Source organism: Onychomys torridus, chromosome 10 (assembly GCF_903995425.1).
Source record: "Onychomys torridus chromosome 10, mOncTor1.1, whole genome shotgun sequence".
Lineage (NCBI taxonomy): Eukaryota > Metazoa > Chordata > Mammalia > Rodentia > Cricetidae > Onychomys > Onychomys torridus.
The window spans coordinates 38349858-38373300 of NC_050452.1; the positions used below are offsets into that span (position 1 = coordinate 38349858).

Here is a 23443-nt window from a genome sequence, read left to right on the forward strand (position 1 = left end):
CCCACAAGTGTTTTATTACAAAATCAGGGCATCAGTATTGATCATTTCAGCCATATAGTACCATTGTGGCACCTGAAAAATGTAGTAACCCCTGTCAGGTTACTGTTTCATACCCAAACTATTCTTTTGTTGCCTTCAACAATACCTAGCAGTGGGCAGCCATGAGTGACTCATGGTGAAACAGGCCGCTTACATCATTGGCAGCCACAGGAGTTGGATTGCTGATCTTTCAGGTCTGAAGTTAGCCTTTATAACTTATGATTCTTCTCACAGCACGTTGTTTCCTTTATTGTCTTTCATAATGTTAACCAAAGTGTTTGTCATGAAACATATGACAATCCTAAAATGCTGAGAAAATTTATGTTGACGTTAAAAACGCTAGGTTCTGAGGCAGAAAGGCATGGTTTCAAGGTCTCTGGGCTTAACTAGCAGTGTGTGCTTGAGCAAGTAAGTTTAGTTTTTGAGGCACTCTTACCCCATCTAGAGAGAGGCTCATTGGACCTTTTTATGTACAGACGTTTTCTTAGAGGGAGGAGACATGGTAGGCTGTGTGTTTCTGAGCCTGTTGGGAGTGAAGGCCCAGCAGTCTTCTCAGCTAGTTTCTGAATCACAAGCTGGTGGATCCTTGGTGAGGTCATTATTTTTAGCTTTGGAACTGTTAGGAAGTCTGCAGGGGATTTTCACACGTTCAGCAAATTAGCAAAGGTCATCAAAACAAACCCACTTACTGAATTTACTGGCTTGAAATTCTATCAAACCAACACTGTCATTAAATTAAAGAGCTTCCCACTGTCTGCATTTCCAGTATTTCTGCTAAAAGGGTCAAGCTGAATTGTAGTTAAATTTGATCCATTGTGATTGCATTTCATTTTTGAAAAATTTAGATTTACTTTTATTATATGTGTATGTGCTTGTGATCTGTGTTTTGCCTACATGTATATATGTACACTGCATGTGTGCCTCATGCTCACAGAGATCAGGAGAAGGCTTCCAGTCCCTCAGAACTGGTGTTATAGACAGTTGTAGTCACCATGTGGGAGATGGGACTCAACACTGGTCCCTTTAGAGAGCAGCAAGTGCTCTTAACCACCGAGACATCTCTCCAGTCCAGTGCCTCCATTTGAAATCACAAATGTTGACCCCAATAAAATCTGTTTGTTTTCTATCTTCCACCCCTCCCCATGGTGAAGTATTTTCTGCCAGTGTAAAGTTTTCTTTCTCTTCTCTGTTCAAGTTCAAGACCCATTTCCAGGAAGTCACTCTGAACTTTTCCCATGCTGTTTGCAAGACTATTTTTCTTTTGATCCAGGATTGACTTGTTATTGAAAGTTGGGTTTTATGGAAAGGCCTGAAACATAGCTCAGAGAGGGCCTTTATCTTTATATAAGCCTCTAATCATATTCCTTTCTTCTTGATTGATCATCCAAGCTTTTAAAACAGCTGTAGACATGGCAGTATACCTGCCCCATGGCTCTTACAAATCTATTGCAATGCTATGGATGGCTTAAAGGAGTTGTGACCCACACGTTGAGAACCACTGTTTTAGAGTAAAGCAAGCAGTATGATATGGTAGAAAGAGAGATAAATTGAGAATTAAAACCTAATTCCATGTCCAACAGTGATTATTAATTAAACCCTTTTCCATTTTGTGTCCTAGATTTTTCAATAACAGAAAGATAAAAATTGCCTGCTGGATGTTTTGTGAGGGTAAATAGTCACACTGTGTCATACAGATGCCTTATATGATTATGATTCCATTGCTAGAGCGTGGCCAGTAGTGTGGGACTGAGACGAAGAATCAGAAGTGGCATCTGGTAACTCAGTGGGGATACTTGCTTGCCTTTATAGCTTCACTGGATGGCTTTACTAAATTGTTCCTCAAAAGAGCTGAAACATTACTATATAGTCTTAGCATTTTCCAAAATTGTAAATGGCTCCCAAACTTAAAAATCCTCCTCAGTTGCAAGCTGGTGTGGAGAACAACAGCTCTATCAAGATGTTGGCACCCAGAGCTGAAGCTTTGCCTGGTTCACTGCACATAAAATGCTCTCATCAAACAATTCCTGGATGGATAGAGTGGAAACTTACAAGCAACACAGCAGAGGATTCCAGGGACTCTTTCCTCATCTTCTACGGCTGGTTATCAAGTTAGCTGCATCATCACAAATACCATAGAAGAAGAACTGGAACAGAGTGCTAGGAATCTCCTTTACCAGCTTTGAGTTTGAACGAAAGAGGCATTTAGACTTGGTCTGGTCTAAGGTTTGTGTTCCTAGACAATTTGTAAGCTGAAATTCCAGACATTGAGATGAATGGATTAGAAAGGAAGGCCTTTGGGCAGTAATTTGGAGCTTCTAACATTTGGAGCTGAAGTTGGCTTCCCCTCCACCAGTTCTGCATGCCAACTTTTCTAATTATTTGTGTATGTTTTGAATACCCATAATGTGGATCCCCCATAATGTGGGGTTACAAATATGGATCCACATATGGAGACCTTAATATGTTGAGTAGTTCTTCTGTTCCCTTGGTAAGATCTTGACTTGCAATAAAATGCTGTGTTAAATTTCAACTTAATGTATTTATATATGCAGAGTAATAGCACTTTGGAAAAGTCTATAGGATTCTTTTAAATTATTTAGCCATTATTTAATAAAGTATTGATTTGCAACACTCAGAAATATCCAGAGATCTAAGAAAGTCATGTTTTCGAAGATACTCTACTTTTAAATAATATTTTAATTTATTCTTTGTTAATGTCATGAATTTCCACAACCAATTTTTACCATATCAATCCATCATTACCTCCCTCCAATCCTCTCTAGTGCCTCTACTCTGTCTCACAACCCCTGGAATCCTAATTGTTGATGTTCTTCTACACATGGGCATAGGGTATCCACTTTGGCAACCACTGTGGCCTGTCTACATGTCTATAGGAAAGGCAGTGACTAGTAGTGGGGCTGAGATTCTTTAGGACAACAGTAGAAAAATTTGTCACTACACTGGATATTTGTTAAAGTACTTGAGATATAGCTCAGAGCACACAGGATGGTGGGGTAAACAGTTCTCCATTTTACAAGTCACTGCTATTATCTTTGCTGTCATGTTCTATCTTAAAGAGGTTGGGCCATGGGCCACTGAAATATCCTCCAATTTACATACTCACTGGTAGTGAGTGAGTTCACTAAAGCCTCTGGATAATCATAGTTAGGGTTTATTTAATACACACCCTTTTTAGTCATAGCAGTAACAGGGAAGACCAGAGTATCAACTGTAGCCAGGGAAGAAGACAGGGGCCAGTGGAGAATTGTTGACTGTGTTGATGGCAGCGAACACACCTTTCAACACTTGACACTTGATTTTATTGGCTTTGGTATACCACATACATCATCGCTGTCTTAGTTAGAGTTTCTACTGCTGTGAAGAGACTTCATGACAACTCTTCTAAAGGAAAGCATTTAATTGGGGCTGGCTTACAGGTTCAGAAATTTAGTCCATTACCATATTGCAGAAAGCATGGTGGCCTGCAGGCAGACAGAGTGCTGAAGAATGAGCCAAGAGTTCTATATCTGGACCAGCAGGTAACAAGAAGAGAGAGAAACATGGGGCCTGGCTTGAGCATTTGAAACCCCAAAGCCCATCCATCCCCAGTGACACACTTCCTCCAGCAAGGCCATACCTACTCCAGTAAGGTCACATCTCCTAATCCCTGTAAAATAGTGCTATTCTTAACGACTAAGCATTCAAGTACAGGAGCCTATGGGGGTCATTGAAGCCCTACACTGACTTACTTTTTCTTTGTAGTGTTGCACACAGCAGTGAGTGTGTGCATCAGCCTCACTTGCATACCACTCATCTCCCCATCCCTCCACTCAATGTTTTTTCCTTATCAATCTTGAATTATGTTTTATGTAAGTGATTGTTTTATATTGGGCTTATATAATAGACTGTAGGGTACATTAAACCAAGGTCCTTATTTTACTGAGAACACTTCATCACACACAATAAGAACTTTAGGAACTTTGTGAGTAAATGAATAAAATTAAAGAACTGAATTAAAAGAGCAGTGATAGTTACTGTTAACAATATTAAGTATTAATTAAGGTGTGTTTATGAAGTTTGGTTTGATTCTCCAAACTATTTAAGATAAGACTAAACTGTTAAATTTCCAAATAGAAATTTTTGGAGAAAGTGTCGAAGAATGAATATTTCTCACTACCATCTTTCTCCCTTGAGGTAATAGAAGCTTTACCTATATTTGTGTGAGGGCCATGATTATTAAGCACAGAAAATAATGGCTGTTTCCCTTCTAGAATTTAGCAGAACTATGGCAAAAATACCTCATTGCGTCACTTCTATCTATGTCAAGTCACCCAAGCAGCCATTAGCACAATGCCTCATAGAACACACAGAAGAATACTGAAATTAGACTGCTTAGCTCAGGAATATTTGGTAATCAATACCTGTGTTTAAGCTGTCAATGACAGGAACAGAAATGTGCCCTCAGAGTCTTTTTAAAATGATTCACAAATTAACCTGAGAGCAACCAAGTCACTGGCCTGTGGATGTGACAATGAAGTGCTCAGGAATTTAATGTTGAGCTAAATTATCAACAGAATGTTTTTCTACTTGATGATCCAAGATCTATTTTCTATTGATCTGTCTTCAAGGGAACGGTGTTGGCAAATCTGAACAAAGGCCACTGTGGCAATGTAGGATTTGTGAGGTTAGAAGCACTAACTGTGAAATTGTGTGTACCTCACATATCTAGAGGATGCAAGAATCTGAAATGTGCAGGAACCCACAAGTAGGCAAGGAGAGACGGAAAAGGAATTGGTGCTGCCAGGCACTTTGCCATCAGTCAGCTTAAGGGTGAAGAGGGCTTTGATTGGCTGGTGATGCACAGAGCATCAGCTTTTTAGGTGAAAGCAGCTGATATGGGAGAAAATGGTTAGGACTGAAGAGTGATGGCATTGGCAGCAGCAGCAGCAAGCTGAGTGGTGGCAAGCGGGAAAACTGGAAAAAAAACCCACATCAAAAACCAAAACCCACACCTTAGCTGGTGCAGGAGCTGGAGCAGCTCAGCCCTGTGGCAAAGCAAATGACTGATTGCCCTCTTGCATTAGTGAGAACTCTGACCACACTTTGCAGTGTGGCTAACATGCCCTGAGCCTGGTGAAGGCTCTTTGCATATTATCACAAGACATCACACGAGAGTTATCATTCTTCTACTTTATCACCATCAGCCCTCCGTGTTTTCAACCAAGGGGCCAATCCCTTCAGTGATCTGGTCTTCACTTCTTGCTATTGTCAAATGCTTGTTCTCGGAAATGGTTCTCACAAACACACTGATTTTACTCTTCTACCTCTGGAACTGAGCTTGGGAATTTCCGTAAGAGATGTGTTTGTTTCTCATGGTCCCGTCTAGATTTTTCTTCCTCTTTCATTTTTCAAACCTCCTGAATTGAGGTCTCGCGTCATCTTGTTGATTTCTGCCAGTCCAGGGTTAACTCTTCTTGACATGCTTAGCTTCTGTCGTACCTCCACGCTCACCTCATTTGACAGCAGGACTGTTAATTGGACTGCTCTCCGATGCTCTCTCATCCCTTCACAGCTGCAGCTGTTCCTGGACTGTGTGGTAGAGGCACCCTCTTGAATACAGTTTCATCTCCTTTCCCTGATTCCTTTTCCTTGGAAGCTTAAATGGAAAATTCCCAACTCAGATAAATCCACTGTCCTACTTTCTCCAAATCTGACATCATGTAAGTAAACAAGGCTAAAGGAAAATAGGAATGTGTCAGGGGTGACATTTAGTGTCCTCAATGTCACATTCTTCTAAGGACACACTCTTCTCAGACTACTCCCTTTACTGGTCTGGATAAAATCATGTTTGCAGATTAGATGTCTCCTCGGAACTTTAGACTCTAAACTCTAAACTTGATACTACTTAAGTGTATCACAGACAACATAAACGTAAAATGTTGAAACTGGTTGGTTTCTACCTAAGGTTTTTCTTTCTGCAAGTAATGGTGTTTTCTCAGATGTTGACTCATAAAGACCTATTCTTTGTAAGGTTTTGAATATATGCAGAACCTACTCATAAAAGTCCACACATGAATTCTCTTTGGGTGATGCGTATCTCAGAGCTGGTGGCTTGTCTCATTTCTGTCATATTTAAATTTTTTGCATTCATGCTTCTGGGTGTATTTAACACATAGCATACCTCAGTCTACCTGTGAATTGCCATTTTTATAGTCTAGATTTTACATGTGAGAATGATATCCAAGTGATCCTATCTCAGCTTTATCTTCAGATTTTGCTACTTGGATTTATCACTTCTAGTCATATTAATGCCATCCTTCCATTGCTATTGTTACCATTGTTAGAACCAAAGATAGATCTCGGAAATATTTCTATGCTCTTCAAAACAAAACTTTAAGGAGACCATTATATGATATAGTATCAGTTACAGAAAGCACTTCTTTTAAATTTTCTGAAACCTAGGAATGGAAATTAACTCTGTTGGATCTTTACATAATCACCAGCAAACTGAAAATTTACCATGTTCACACTTGATTCTTTCATTAGACTACTAACAAAAGGGTTGTCATAAATCATCAGGAGGACAATAGGAAGAGTATCATTTTGCATTTCCTATATTGGGTATGGGCACTTCCTAATGCAGACAATCAAATGTCAAAGAAGCATGTAATGTACCTTCCCTGTAAAAGAAGCATTGTTTTGGCATATATTGCCTCTGCAAATTCTGTGAGGACACGAGAAATCCCAGTCACGGCAGTAGGTACAGGGAAATATGAGAGGAACTTCAAATTCAATAAGTGGACACCAAACGAATGCAGATGGCTGCTGAGAGCCCATCACCATTGCACATTGCAGTCAAGATGTAGGAAGGTGCTAAGGGGTGGACTTGGTATCTGGATATTGGCTGAGGCTCTGAAACTGGTCATTCATCAGAGAGCAATTGCTAGACTCTAGTGAAGAGATTCACTTACCTAAAGTTAGAATTAAAATCATCTGAATTCTAAGTTGTAAAAATATCTGTCATCAGCCAGAGATGGACTTTATTTTTCTTTTGGTTCAGTAATTATACAGAACAGGGCCCTCATCTCCAACCCAGGAAGACACTTACATCTTAAGGTTACATCGAGGATCAGAGAATAAATTGCTTTCATCTATTTTTGCTTCACATGAAGCAAGCGCTTTAATACATCATGAGAAGTGTTTGTAGTTATGACTCTGAATCATCAAAAAGGATGTCACTTCGAAATTCTCTATTGAGAAAGAGTCTCATCAAGAATGGTTATGATAAAGGCTGGAAAATATGTGCTCTTCAGAGTGATTCATGGAATCAAAAGTGCCTCATAGCTGAGAAATGACCTTCAGTTCCATCCACTAACACTCTACTTTGTAGACATAAAGTCAAAGTCAAAGCAAATGGAGTATTTGCCACTTTTCACTTTATTAAAATTAAGTGCCCTACAATGAAACATTTACTTCAACACTAGTTTATAATGTGGTCTGGTTTCTAGCTCCAAGTTTTCAGATGTGAGTAAATAACCTGTAGTAACTACAAAAATGGGAAAAGTAAAAAGGGACCATGGTGGTGGGGCAGGGGTGAGGGATAGAAATGAGAACAGCAGGTAACAGGTGGTGTGTAGGGGGAGAGGGAGGCCAATACAGAAAGAGAGGGAAGGAGGTGGGGTAGATAACGTTAGGGATGCTTGATAAAGCCTCAACAAATTGTATTATTTCATATTTATCTGAAAAAATGTATAATATAAATAAATGTACAGAGAGAGAGAGAGAGAGAGAGAGAGAGAGAGAGAGAGAGAGAGAGAGAGACAAAATCAAGCATCTTATGTTTTACAGAGTCACAGACAAAAACTCTAGTACCAGTTACGAGAAACCTCTGTTCAAGTTGTTGATCAGAATAGCCCAAGTGATCCCCCAAAACTATATAGATTATTGTTATTGCCCTGGATTGCCTCACAGGGGTTGAAAGTAAGTCCCTATTGCTGAAGACACTGTGTTTCAGACACAGGACTCAGAAGATTCGCACTCATTCTCACCTGAAAGCCTCCTTTCTCTGTACTAACTCCCACAGTACCAGAATGGACTGTGTTGGCTGCCCATGGAGGAAAGCAACAGCTGTGACACCAATAAACTATAACTATGATCAACATAGCCAGATATCCCTAAAGGTGCACAAGTGGCACTTACATTGTGACGGTAACCAACAGCTACTTGGGCAACAATATCAATAGAAGTGCTAGCTTGGAAGGGGAAAAAAATCTTTCAGGGTCCCACCCACAGATAAACTGTAGATGACTGGTGACTGATGAGAGGGAGAGAGATTTAGCCCCTCCCAGGGATGTGTCCATTGCCTAGTTCTCCAATACAAAGGGGTCAGTCCTGAAATCATATGCGCACAAGCCACACTAGACAGATTCAGCCAATTGTACTTATACATTGATGGATGTCTATACATGCAACAATAATTAAAAAATAATTAAAAAAGGAGGCTATCAGTGGGAGAGAGTGAGGAGGAACTTAGGAAGTGTTAGAGATAGGGGGCATGGAAGTGGTTGGAGGGAGAGCATGGGGAAATGATGCAATTATGTTTTAATTAAACTTGTTTTATTGAAGAAAAGTGTACTGACAACATGCTCACATTTCTGAGAATCCTCTCCCGACTAGAAGCAAACCATGGATGTCACCCACCAAGGAGTTTCGATGCTGAACTGATCAGATTTCAGTGTTTGGGAGCTATTTAGGTCACTAAAAAAAAAATGACTGTTCTGTCTCAGTTAATTAAAAACTTAAATTCTCTTGGATCAAATGTGGAACTACCAGCATGACATAGGCTTGCAGCTAATGATGTCAGCCACAGTGGGTGGCGGGCAGGCTGGAGAGGTAGATTAAGGAGTAGCGGTGAGACCCTACAGCTATCTTACCCTGGGTAAAGGTTCTGTAAAAACTGAAGAATCTTACAAGTCAAATTGTGGACTGTGAACCGTTAATATCAACATCATCTTGAAGGTGTTCCACATCCAGCTTCCTGGATCCTACACAGCCCCAAGGAACCACACCTGAGTTTTAATCATCTTCATGTTTACACACGACCCCTGACACAGTCTGCTAGGAGCTAACAGGCAAGTTTTCATTTCCTGCTTTGGGAGTTATACAGTAGCAGCAGGCAAGTCATGGCTCTGTTCAGTGAATAATTTCTTTTCCTTTTCCAGGAATTGTAGATCAACCTAATATAAGAAGTGGAGATACAATTGATTCTGAATCAGTGCAGCTCTGTTGTGAGAGCTCAGTGAACACCCTCCCTTCCTAAACAGTCAGCAATGGAATGAGTAGAGTTAGCACTGATGGATGGGGATGAGTTAGCACTGATAGGATGGGGATGAAAACTAATGCAACTGTTCGTATCCCTGCGTTTGAAACAGTTAGAGCATGCTTAATTGAAGTTCGATACCTTGTTCCTTCCAAGCCTATAATGATACATTTATTCAAGCATAAAGTTTTGCTAGCTCCTTTTCCCCCCTTATGTGATAAAGAATGTCACTGCAGTGGCCAGTGTCCATGCTTCTGTCTCCATAGCAATTTCCCATCCTAAAGCATCATATACAAATCAATCCCTCAATTATCAAATTTATGTTAATATGTCTTGTACATGGATATTTAAAATAGAGTAGCATCCTGGAGCAAGTTAACTTTCATGTGCATGTGCATTTATATATATGTAGATATGTATGTGTGCATGTGTGTGTGTGTGTGTGTGTGTGTGTGTGTGTGTATGTACACACAGACCATCTCAGGTGTCAATCACTAGGTACTGTTCACATATTTTTGAGAATATCTCACTGGCCCAGGGCTCATCAAGTAATCTCAGATGGCTAGCCAGCAAGCCACAGGGATCTGCCTGTTTCCACATCCTCAGCAATGGGATTACAAGCAGTACACCATTGCTCTGGACATTTTTTTTTAAAAGTGGGTTTGGACTGGACTTGGATCTTCACGCTTGTGACACCAGCACTTTCCTGACAGAGCTATACTCAGCCACTTGACTTCTTACTACACGTATTGACTATTTGTTTGAGGCACAGAGCCCATTGTACATTGTGGTCCACCTGTCAATCTGTTTCAAAGCATGGACTTTTGAAGCAAGAGAAAATGGAGGTTTCTGTTAGATGACATCAAGTAAAGAATAGCTTGGAAACTTCCTTTTGGTCATTTCAGTGATTCCTTTCTCTGAATATCATGCTGTTCTTTGCTGAAATTTCTTCTTGAGTTCCTATGTTTCCATTCTGCATTCCATTTAGAGAACTACTCTATTAGGAGACAAAGTGGAAAGAAAAAGAGGTGGAAAAAACCGAAGCCTGGTGGTATGGGAAGACACACACCAGGCCTCATGTCTTTTACAATTCTTGGCACTGGACTGTGTGGGGAAAATGGTCTCCATATTTTTAATATCTTTGATCTTAAAGATAAGGCAATTTAACTTTGGAAACTGACACCTAAACAGAAACTATATATATGTGTGTGTGTGTGTGTGTGTGTGTGTGTGTGTGTGTGTGTATACACACATACACAAATATTTATATATACTTATACACACATACCTATATATGTATATAACTATATAACTATCACTATAACTATAACTATATATATTTCCTTCTAAATGTGGGTCACAGGATGTTCCAAGTGAAGAATATGCATAAGAACATGTCTACTTTCAAGCTTGTGGATGTTTGTGCATGTGCATACTTATGAGTAGATTGAATTTTGAAACTCTAGGACTGTCAAAGTAGACAGACTCAGAACTACATAGGCTCAGGGACTCTATTTGTGATCATGTAGGAGAAAAAGGGCTTCTGGTTATTTTGATACATTTCACTTATAGGAGTGATCTGGTATAATAATGTTCATTACTAAAATAGATCACTATTCAGTTTCTCTATTAAGAAGGTCTGAAAATAATAACCATGTAAGAATTGAACAGGGGCATATTCATTGAAGAAGAGAACCAACTAAAACATGCTTTACTCTCAGATTTTTGCTGTCATCCTAATCAGAGTACACCTGAAAGTCATAGGGTAGTCAGACAGCTAGACAGAAGGAATTAATAGGGGCAGAGATTTTTCTTATGACATTATAGTGTTGTCTTAGCCGAACAAGTCAGAATGAGGTCAAGTCCCATTCATAATATTGTGGTTTTGAGACATAGTAAGGTACTTTCTTGATACGTTGAGTCCCTTACTGTGACAAGAACTCAATAGGAAATCTTTGTGAAGTTCCTGACCATAGCATCTAATCAATGATATTAGTTATCATTAGTAACACAAGTTTGGATTCCAAGTGAGTTGAACCACTTAGTTAGCACAAGCTAGATGATTAGACCTCCACCATAAAATATGTCTTTAAAGTGAGGCACTGATGGCCAACACCTTTAATCCTAGAACTTGGGAGGCAGAGGCAGGCAGATCTCTGAGTTTGAGGCCAGCCTGGTCTACAGAGGGAGTTCCAGGACAGCCAGGGCTGTTACACAGAGAAACCTTGTCTCGATCCCCCAAAATGTCTTTAATTAATTTCTGTAATGTTTAGACAAAATAGTGACTTTTATTGTATACTTCTATTGTACTGTTGTGCACATTTATTGTGCTAGAATGTTAGTAGCAAAATGGTCAGATCTTCTAATATTAAAAAGAAAAAATTTTCAGAAACTGAAATATGTCAAATAACATATCTTTTCCAATCTACACAGAAACTTTCCATGAACGGAAAATAAATTTTCTGTCAGGCTAGCTTGAATATCTGTAAGGCTAGCTTTATAGTCAAAATGATTGCAAAATGAATTTTTACAAATAGTACTCTATATCACCACTGAATTTTGTTTTAACTTTCAGAAGATTGGAGACTTTGGATGGAGAGGAGGAGCAGGAGGGAAGGGGTCTTCGAAGGAGAGATGGAGATAGAGAAGGAGGAGAGAGAGAGAAATTTTGTATTTTCAAAGAAGCAAACTGGATACAGGAATAAATCAATACAGAAAAATTCTCCATCCTCTCATTCTCTCTACAACCACCCTCTCTGCTCATCAAAAAAGCTACAGGCGCTAAAATTCATTAACATTTCTATGAACATAAATTTGAAATATTCATTTTCATTAAGTAGTCTACTGAATATGACAAAATCAAATTTATCTAAGGAGATATCCAAGGCTGCTAATTTCCTTGACAATGGGGATATAAAGCAAGGGAAGCCATGAATCATTCATGAAGTTTAATTTACTTCTCTTATTTTTGGTGTTTAATAACCATGAATGGAAAGCATGCAGTACATTGTAGATGCTATTTTTAAATTATTTTAGATCTAAATTAATGATTTAGCAGGCAGGGATAAAATCAGAATGGTTCTAAGGCTTTTGCTTTTAAGCATCACATATTTCATATTTTTCTTTTGAGTATTTATATGTTCATGTATTCATATCATTTTTCTTGTGTTCAACTTTGCTTTATACATCAGAACTACTTCAACACTAATATTATTTAGGAAAGTGCCTAAAGTAATTTATTGGTGAAATAATGAAATTGAATGAACTCCAAGAGTTCAAGTTTGGAGGTTGAAAGAGACCCTGAAGGTTATAAAATGAAACTTGTCTCTACTGAGAAATCTCTCTTGCATTATTAACGGTAGGTGGCCATTTCCAATTAATTGACATGTCTCCATGGGAAAAGAAGTTTTCTTTCCTTAGGCAGAAACTTATTTCATGAATATCCACTGCTACTTACTTGCAATAACTGAACCATGCCTGAGCCACGTCAGGTCATAACTCACGATATGTTAGTTGAATCCAATTGAATGCATCCATACTGGCATTCTAGCTTGGTTTTAGGGATGAACTTGACTGGATTATGTAGTGGTTAAGACATACGAGCAGAGAGTCTTCCGGCTGTTTTTGTGAGGTTCTTTACTTAAATCAGTACAATGGGGAAAGCAGATTGTCTTTCTAATGTGGTTGGACCTCTTCTAACCACATTAAAATTTTTGGTTTGAATAGGGAAAAAACCAACCCCAAAATACCAACTCTTCTCTGAGTAAAAGAATTTTTCTTGCCTACCATCAAACTGGAACATCAACTTTGTTCCTGCCTTTGGGACTTGACTGGAAACACTGACTCTACCTAGGTCTCTGGTCAGTTGGCTTTGTAGCTGAACTACACCATTGACTCTGTTGGTTCTTAGGTACTTGTACAAGGACTTCATGGCAGTTTATGTAGGAGATGTGTAGGCAGTTTATGGGTTATGATAGGACAAAATTATAGGATTTCATGATGTTTATTATTAAAGGCATTAAAGTACTAGGCTTTCCTCTATCTTGCTCTTGGGTGACACATTTATATGATCATTTTTGAGGTAGTCTTAAGACACAAATGTGAAGTTGTACAAAGGAAGGAATGCTGGATTGCAGGTACAAAGCTATGCTTTAAATCTTATCTGAGAAGGTAAAGAGATTCTTATTTTTTAAAATTAAAGCAACTCAACAAAGTCGGTACGGGTTACTTATAACACACATTACACCCACATATTCTTACTAGAAGTTAGTCTTGGTTTTAATGAATGGATAGTGAGCCATGCAATGAATCCTTTCCTCTTTATAATCAGCATGGTGAAGAATCAATAAACTTGGAAACAAAGAAGTACTTCGAAGTGCTACATTCTCATTTTAGCCCTTTGGGGATGTGGAGATACTAAAACTAGTAAAAGAAACTATGCACCTTATAAACAGCAGAGATTAATATCCCAAGTTTTGACAGTTCTGCACTGGGGGAGGTGCAAAATGAAGGCACTGATAAACTCTGGTGTCTGGTGAGGGTCCGTTTTCTCTTTCATAGGTGGTACCTTCTTGTTATGACCTAATATAGTGAGTGGAAGACTCACTAGGAGACTCTGGGAAATACCTCCATTAACGAGAGCTCTACTTATTATCCCAATTTTGTCATTACATCACTCTGATAAGTAGGTTCCAATATTAATTTAGGGAGACGCAAACATTTTGAACATAGCAGCAGCCACAGCAGCAGCAGCAGCAGCAGCAACAACAACAACAATAGTAACAACCAACAGAGCATTTTTAAAGAACCAGGGCTTCTTTGAACTGAAACATTCCATCTAAGAGGAAGACTCTAAGATTCAGAAAGGAAACAAAACCTACAAGGCTTGGGAAGTGAACTAAATTCCCAAGCCCCAGTGAAGTGTGACTACATGATTGACAGGGATCCTTCCCAAGTTGACATGCAGTAACAAACGCTGAGATGTGGCACTGAACTGTTGGACTGCCTGCAAATGATCATGCAGAGCTCCAGGGATGCTCTTGTGAGTCATCATCACCCATGCTGAGGAGGGCTTCTCAGTGATGTCTTTGCGTCACCAATGATTCTGTAATTTAATCCTCACCTATAAATAACCTCTATAAGTTACCTCAATATACTCACTGGATCTTTACACTGGATTTGGATAGACTTGTTTCTTTGGTCTGTATTTGATTCCCTATTTAGAGTGAACAGATGCTGTTCACATTGTTCCAGGAAAAGTCAGACAATACCCTTACCCAGGGTTGTAAAAGCACTAAGCCATTGCTAGTGAGAAGGGGGCTCTTTAGCCAGCAGAACTGCCTGTAACTTGTATAGGGAGCTCTACTGATTCAGGTTTTATGAATTGCTACCCATTCTGGGGTGGGCTTTTCATTGATCAGCTCCCTTTGACTAACTCTAAGTAACCCAAAATATTTAGTTCAATAAACTAGATGTGGGTGGACTTGTTTCTTTGGTTTGCTATAGGGTATCCTTTGTGAGGAGAACAAACATGTTTTTCATGTGTTCCCACCCAAAACATAGGTGTTGCTCAGGATGGTGAAGAATAAGAAAGGGTTATATGTGGGTGAGGACACAGATTTCAGACTTGAAATTGGCTTCTACTTCTTTGAGTACAGGTAACAGGTGACAGCCTATGTTGAAAGTGAAAGGGATAGATTAAAGATTTTCTTAATCTTGCTGAAGAAAGTGGGAAAAGCCATCCAAATAATTCTCCATGATTTTTATCCTAAGACCTACTTGTATCTCCATAAGGCTGTGGCTATCCAACCTTCATATGATAGCTTCATTGATTTTGAATTCCAAATCCTCGTTATACTAAGTTCTTTGATTGATTTTTCTAGATGCCACTGCTTCGTTTTATGGCATCCCAAGGCTATAAATCTATTACTCTGCTCCAAGTCCAAGTAAATTTTTGGTTTAACAAGACTTTATGGCCTTTGCAATTTTAGTTGATTAGATGGCATTAAAAATAAGCAAAATGTCTTTAATTTATCTCAAAGGACCTAACCGTGGGAAACGTTTCCCCAGCCTTAATGGGATACACACACAAACTAGTAAATTCTGTAATATAGGCAATGTTTCCACTCGGTTGGCCACAGAGAAGTTTGGTTGGCTCAGTCTTATATTGAGCAATGTCTACTTTATCATTCTCATAATCTAACTGATATTAGGTCCGTTAAAGCTGAGCTGTTGCCCAATACATTGTCAATTGAGGACGATCTGTTTCATAAATATCACACCTTTAGTTATGGAGAGTTAAAAAAATAAAGGAATAACTAGTTTATTTTGTATTTAGGTAGAAAAAAAGCAAAGCTAGCAAAAGCCAGCAAGGAAATATAGACTCCATATTTTTAGTATTATTTTCCTGCACCACATAATAGTTTTTTATTCTTAAGATTTTACATTTCATTACATTAGTTAGTTAATTGTTAAGATGAAGGATATTTTAAACCCACTGTTGAGCTATGCAACTCTGAGACTTCTGGGTGAGTATGTGCATACTCACATGGTTATTTTCAATGGAATCCAGGCCTTCTTGGTTTGCTGAATCTATAAGATACCCTTCCTTTTCAGCTATAAATATTAGGCACATGACCCAGGAGCCAAATTCTGCTTCAGCTTCTAGTTTTGGTTCTGATCTGTAGCAGAGATGATATTGGGAAATCTAGACCTGTTTTTAATTAATACATGATTCCTGGCCCTGCTGAGAGCAGCTGACCATTAGCCATGGAGCCTCAGCTTCCTTTCTCATCTGTGGATTGTGGAGGTCTGTGGTGGAGTAGAACTGGTCTTGAATCCTCATCCCTCTGTAATTCTTGCATTTGGTTATTTTAGTTTTCTATATCCCAGATACTGTATCTCTCAGACGTGGTCACTACACTTTTATCACAGAGGTGTCACATGCTACTATGTTGTTAGCTTTACATATAGAAGGCAATAGGTCCATAGTTCTTGTTTGACTCTTTATTTCTATCATGTCTCTGCCTCTGTACAGCCTTTTAAGGCAATATTTAATTTCTGCTTTATTTATTGTTTTGGTCATTACATAGTATGATGAATGGATTGAAAGACTGCATACTTCCTAGTATAAATACAGAAATTTGTCATCTTAAGAAAAATGTCAATCTTCAACTCACTGTGAAATTATAGGGAAACTCATTATGCTTTGAGGGAGAATATGCTGATAATTCTTAGAGCAGAATTAATTAAAATACTTTGCAAAATTCATTGCTCCTTAACTGAATGATGAAAACCAAGGATCTTAATTTTTTTTTTTTTTTTTTTTTGAGACAAGGTTTCTCTGTGTAGCTTTGGAGTGTTTCCTGGAACTCACTCTGTAGCCCAGGCTGGCCCTGAACTTGCAGAGATCTGCCTGCCTCTGCCTCCCAAGTGCTAGGATTAAAGGTGTATGCCACCACTGCCCTGTGGATCTTAGAATTTTAAGAGCATTTCATATTACAAAGTTTTCCAAAGGAAGCCAAAGTTTAAGAAAATCACAAAATCAGTGGACAAATACCCGAAGGTGAATGGTAACACATATCTATCACCAGCCTATCAGTTATTCCTCTCTTTCTACTCCAGTTTCAAAGGTAATGATTTAGTTGCTGAACAAAAGTTCTGCTGTATTTATAAACTATGATCAGCCATTAATTAAGGATCATGGTTACGTTTCCAATTTGGTCATTTTTGTCCTTTATACCAAGTCACCATTAACATTTTAATAAATAATACATTTTAATATTTACCATGTTCTTTATGACCTTTAAAATCAAAATATTAATGGAAGAACATTTCTGGATTTTCTCTTATTCATCCCATTGGGAGTAGGATGATGACTGTATCTAAATTTAGTGCCCTCTCTATAGGGACAGTTTTATTTCTGTGCAATGAGACTAGAAAGTTCATGTCATTGCTTAACAGCACAGTAGAGAAACACATTTATTCTTCAGTAATACTGTAAGGTCAGCTGGAAGGGTTTCATTCCTTTGCTTCTTGACATTTAGCTCCAGAAAGTACTTTAGACGCTCAAAATACACACCTGCTGATTTTTCACATTTCGGTAAGTGATTGAGTTAACTCCTGACTCTTTTTATGATTCTAAAAACAAATAAATGCTCTGTCTCTAGTACTCACAATGAATGTGCTTAAAGGCCTGCAGGTTGATGGCTGAGAAACAACGACACAAGGGTAGCTTGGCGGGTTAGATTTTAATGATTAAAAGGTTCACGCTATTAATAAAATAGTCAATGAAAAACAGCCTCATAAGTACAGAACAAAATCATCCCACAGACATGAGAAACTATTTGACCTAAAGCATAAGCCTATTGAGGTTTCATTTATTGTCATATATTTTTCACTGGTAAAAACACACCATTCACACAATACTGTCCCAGAGTGTATTTCTAAAAGACCATTTACAGTCTTCCAGGTTAACAGATAAGAAAATGTTTCCTTTTTTTCACCTAATGAAAGTTGGCTATTAGGAGGTTCTGAGAGAAGATGAAGAGAGCATGAGTTTATACATTTATGAATTAAAATAAGTGGACTTTACTTAATCATTCAAATGATAATATCATGGAAATGACCCTGGAGCCACCAATATGAGAGGAAATGCCACTGACTGTGAACTCCTTGAAAAAAGGTGGGAGCCAAAAATATCCCAGTTCCAATTAACTCAAAGAAAGGTTGACTTGAATTGGGTCAAGCAAACATCCCTCTTTCCCATCCCCTGTGCAAGTAACTCACAGCTTTCAATCTCCAGAGTGCAGTTTTGTTCATCCAGAGGATATCTTCGAAGATCCATCATGCATGCTGCAGTGGTTGTGATCCTATAGGGTGAGAGAGAAAACAGACATGACGTAAGTGGGGATCTTTCATGGTCACACAGAGGCCAAGCAGCAAACAAGTGTAAACTTAAATTTTTTTAGTGGTGAAATTTTATTTCTAAGCTTGCTAGCCTTGCATCATGTTTACCAGATGGCAGAACTTTAGAAGCTCCTTAAAGACTACCACAAGCCATTATACAGCAGTAGGGTAGAAAAGCCAGAAAAAGAGATAGAAATGGATAAATTTCTAGAGAGCTGCATCTTCAAGAAGAAATGAAAATTGTAAACATCCCAATGACTTAGAGGTTAAATCAGTAATCAAAAACTTTAACAAGAAGGAACCCAAGCCATATGACTTCAGGCATGAATTTCGCAAGCACTCAAAGAGAAATCAGTGCTAAGTCTTCTCAGTCTCTTTCAAAAATTAGAAAAAAAAAAGAGCACACACCCCAGAGTGCATTTTATGAGGTACTCACTCCCTTAATTCTTAAACCACACAAAGACAATAGAGAGAATAAGAAACCACTAAGTCATTATTCCTTATGCATATTTAATTTAATATAAAAAAAATCCCCATGCTGCAACAATGAATTTAACACTCCATTAGAGGAATCAGATTTTTAAAACATTTTTGTTGGGTTGTTCCTCCCATTAGAAATTGATTATTTTTCTTGCTGTACAAAAATTTTTAGCTTTTTCAAATCTCAAATGTCTGATTTCACTTTTGCTGTCTGTGATTTTTTTTCATGGCCTCAAAGTTATTACCAAACCCCATGCCAAGATTTCCCCTCATTTTCTGCTAGCATTTCACTTTTTATGTTTGATTCTTCAACTGATATTTGGTTGATTTTTATGTGTGATGTAAGGTAGACTCCAAATATGCTGGGATATCTTTTGAATGTAGTTGTACAGTATTCAAAACACAAATTGTTGACGAGACCATCTTTTCCCTTTGTTGTTCTAGGTGCCTTTGCTGACGGTCAGCTGACTGTAGATATATCTTTATATCTCGGTTCTATGATCTACTCATTTATGTGACTGTTTTAAATGATACCCTTGGGCTTTTTTTGTTTATTATAAAATTGTATTATAACTCAATGTCAGAAAAATGTGATCCTTTGGCTTTGAGTTCAACAGCTATTGATTTTGCGGCTCAGAGTTTTCCATTCCTAGTCTTTTGTTATAGTGAGGTAAATTCCCTTTATGCTTAGGTTTTGACAATCTTTATTCTGAAAATGTATTGAGCTTTTCCTGCATCTTTCGTGATGATTATATGGATTTTGTCCTTCATCCTGTTAAGGGCTTATCCTACAGCTTGATTTATGTATGTTCAACAATCGTTTTGTTCCAGAAATAAATCCCACTTGTTCCTGGTGAAGGAATCTTTTAGTGTGCTGTTGAATTTAGCTTGCCAGTATTCTATTACATCCATTATTAATGTAATTAATTCATCATATACAATAGCTACAAGACAAAGACATCACACTGAAGCTGTCAAGAACTTTGTAGTTTGGGTTGACTCTTACTTTTATACTAATGGTGTGATCTTGAGTTGGCTGAATTAGCTCCATTAGGCTTAGTGCTCTCATAAACCAACACATCTTCTACCTAGGAGTACTGTGTGGATAAAAAGATTCAATGTGTACAAAATTATTCTCTCAGTGATCTGTACTTAATAGATGTTCCTCATATAAAAGTCACTATTATAGCTGATATTTCTCATACCATTTCCTATATTCTCTAGCATCCATAACAGTATCTACATCAGTATCTGCAGAATTTATGAACAAGAGGAAGCTTTACTATGCATCAAATACCACCTTTTCCTCCCCATGCCACCCAATACAGCAGCAGCAATGAAATCAGCCTTTAATATCTCATGGTGCCTCACAGACCCCATTTGGATGGTCAGATTCATTTCCCAAACTCTGACCCATTTACACTCAACAGGTTTTGTGTACTGAGCGAGAAAGCTCTGTCCTGGAATCCAAGCTTACACCACACTTACTGACTCAATTGACCTTAGGAGTTAGGTCCTACCTGGACTTCCATTATGCTTGGATTTTCTCTAGGGCTGTTTTCCTGGAATGTAGAGGCAGAGTGTAACTGGCATTCAAATGGCTACTCTACTCTTAATGATGTTTTGGTAATGTGGGAATTGAAAAATACTTCCTTAAAAGCAGTCCTCAAAGTATAAGGATAATTTAACTCAAAAGACACAGATTTAACTATAAGTTTCTTTTTCTTTCATATACCTTACTAGGTATGCTCCGGTTAGTGGTTTTTTTTTTTTTTTTTTTTTGTCAACTTGACACAGGCTAGGGGAATCTGGGAAGAGGGAATCTCAAGTGAGAAAATGACTTCATCTGATTGGCTTGTGGGCAAGTCTGTGGGACATTTCCTTGATTAAGGATTAATATGGGAGGGCCAAGCTCACTGTGGGTGGTGTCACAGCTGGGCAGATGGTCTTGGGTTGTATAAAAAGGCAAGCTGAGCAAGCCTTGGGGGGCAGGTTTGTAAACTGATTTCTTCCCCTCTTTTATGCTTCAGTTCTTTACACCAGGTTCGTGCCCTATTTGAGTTCCTGCTTTGGGTTCCCTCAACTGATGGACTGGGATTGGGATGTGTAAGCCAAATACACCCTCTCCTCTCTAGGCTGCTCTGTAACTCATGGTTATAATCTTTATCACAGCAACAGAAAGTAAACCACAGCAAATTACTACAGATGAGAAGTTCTGTACAAACAGAACAACTAATTGTTTTAGGGAGGGAAGGTCTCTTCTAAAGTAGCTCAACCCACAAAGTTTCAGTATCAATAAACAATAAGCCATTATTACAAAAAACAAAATAAAACAAAAGAACTTTACTATGATGCATTCCTTTGTAGGGGAATGACAATTTACTTTCTTAATTTTCCATTGGTAGGCATTTACATTGTTTCCTATTGTTCAGTTTTGTAGATGGAAACATTTTGGATACATATAATACAATATTCAGTATACACACAAAGATACTATATATAATACAATAGGCTACCAGATACATGTGTGTATAATATATATATATATATCTTAGCTTATATTATTATAATATAAAACATCGATATGTATTTGTATTTATATATATATATGCATACATAACATACAGGTGTGCCTCATTCAGCATCACGGAAGTTAACTGAGAAGTTCCTATTTGTGATGCATGAACATTATAGAGCGTGATTCTATAAAGCTGGATGGTATAGGTTTATCACTTGGGTTAGCCCTTTGGTATAGCTGAGAGAGTGAGAAACACAAACTATATGAAACTGTCAGCAATATAATATTGCATTTTGTTTTACAATAAACTTACACTTACTTCTAAAATAATGATGGATACTATTATAAATGCATAAAAAAGAGCACAGGCATTTGATGACTGCATTTTAATGATCAGCAGAGTAGGTTTGTTTATACCTGCATTTCCATAAATAAGTGTAAAATCGTGATGGTGGGCTATGACGTAAACCCAGCGTTACTATTAGGCAGTAGAAGGTTTCTATCTCATTATACTATTAGGAGACCACCATAACATGTGGAGGTCATTACTGATCAAAACTTAATTGTGATACATAATTTTTAAAAACTGTATATACATATGACATATGTTTCCTCTGAGAAACCTTAAACAAAATGTAGTATTATAGGCAATCTGAACATATGAAGTACAAATAAAAAACTGAAAACTATATTGTATTTATGTAGAATCACTTCCTCAGCACAAATTTCATATCTATTTTAATGAACATATACATCAGAGTATATATTAAGGATGGTAAATGAGGTACTGTAGGACTCTGGGTGCTTTCTAAAAGGCATTGTTAGGTAAACCCTAGTTCTTTTCTAATTCTCCTTGGTTCACTTTAATAAGGTAAAGGTTCATATGGACATGCCTTTGGATCCTTCTTAACCAGAGCATGAACCAATTTAATTTAGATTTACTTTAACATTAGAGAACAGCACAATGGAGTTTAAAGTTTAATTACATTTTCAATGTGTTCTACAAAAATATTCTTATAGTAGTTTTATTCTAGAATTTACCACATAAGGAATTTAATTATATTCCAGTATTCTCCCTGCTTCCATGAGCATATAGGTCATTCAATTTAGATTTACCATTATCAATATAGCATGAGTATCTCTAGTTGTCTGGAAATACAGTTTTACAACACGTCTGTTATAGACTGAATATTGGCTCAACATCTTAAGTGTAAGGTAATGCACTAAGTACTAAAACACTTGTGAAAATTACTCTTTGTACTGTATTTTTTGACAGCTGCTGATTAATAAAAAATTGTGAAGATGTGAATACGTGAACATATATGGGGGGATTTCCAGTGTGTGAGTCTTCTCATCCTCTGCAACTTAGAAATGATGTTTCTTACCAGGAAGGATTTGTCTCCACCAGGGACATTTGGCAATGCCTTCAGATATTTTTGATTATTGTGTTGGGACTAGAGTTTGGTATTAGTATCTAGTTTAATGGAGGCCAGTGTAGCTGCTAAGCATCCTGTAGTGACAGGACAGCCATCTAGAACATCAACTGTCACCTGTTCATAAAATATCATTGCTGAGGTTAAGAACCTCTGTGACAACTGCGTTTGAACATTTTTCCTCTGATAAAACCTTTAATAAAATGGAATCGTATAGGAAACCTCAGTCTATACAGTATAAATGAAAGTCATTAATTTGTTAGTACCAAATCACTTTGTCAGCTTTAATGTTATATCTTTTAAAAGAGAACATACATTTGAAAGCAAGGACAATATATGATGAAGTTCCTGGTTCTAAATCTCCCTTAGTACCAATTTATTTTTGTTTCCCTCCAAACTCTCACACATATGTACCCCTTCTTGCTCTCCTACAAACCCATGGCATCTCTTTTTTCATTAATTGTTGCTACATGCATATATATATATATATATATATATATATATATGTATATATGTATATTCATATAGTCTCTTAAATACATAAATACAACCTGCTCAGTCTATATAAAGTTACTTTTATGTATGTTTTCAGGGCTGCTGCTGAAAACCCCAAATTTTGCAGAGAATTACTGAACTTACCATTTCTCTCTGTTATGCTTAATTAATTCATTAACACTTGTAAGATATAAAATTAGTTTCATTACCAGAATCCACATATTGTAGTAAGGCTTGACCCATCCTCAGTGT

At 37.7% G+C, this 23443-nt stretch overlaps 1 protein-coding gene across 1 annotated transcript in view; it reads right to left on the reverse strand.

The window, feature by feature from the left end:
• The window catches only part of Gabrb1 (gamma-aminobutyric acid type A receptor subunit beta1), a 236148-nt gene that overhangs the window by 72479 nt on the left and 140226 nt on the right, over positions 1–23443 (reverse strand). Inside the window, exon 2 of the mRNA XM_036200656.1 lies at positions 18146–18228. Coding sequence (XP_036056549.1) covers positions 18146–18228 — 83 coding nt within the window. The remainder of the gene's footprint in view (positions 1–18145; positions 18229–23443) is intronic.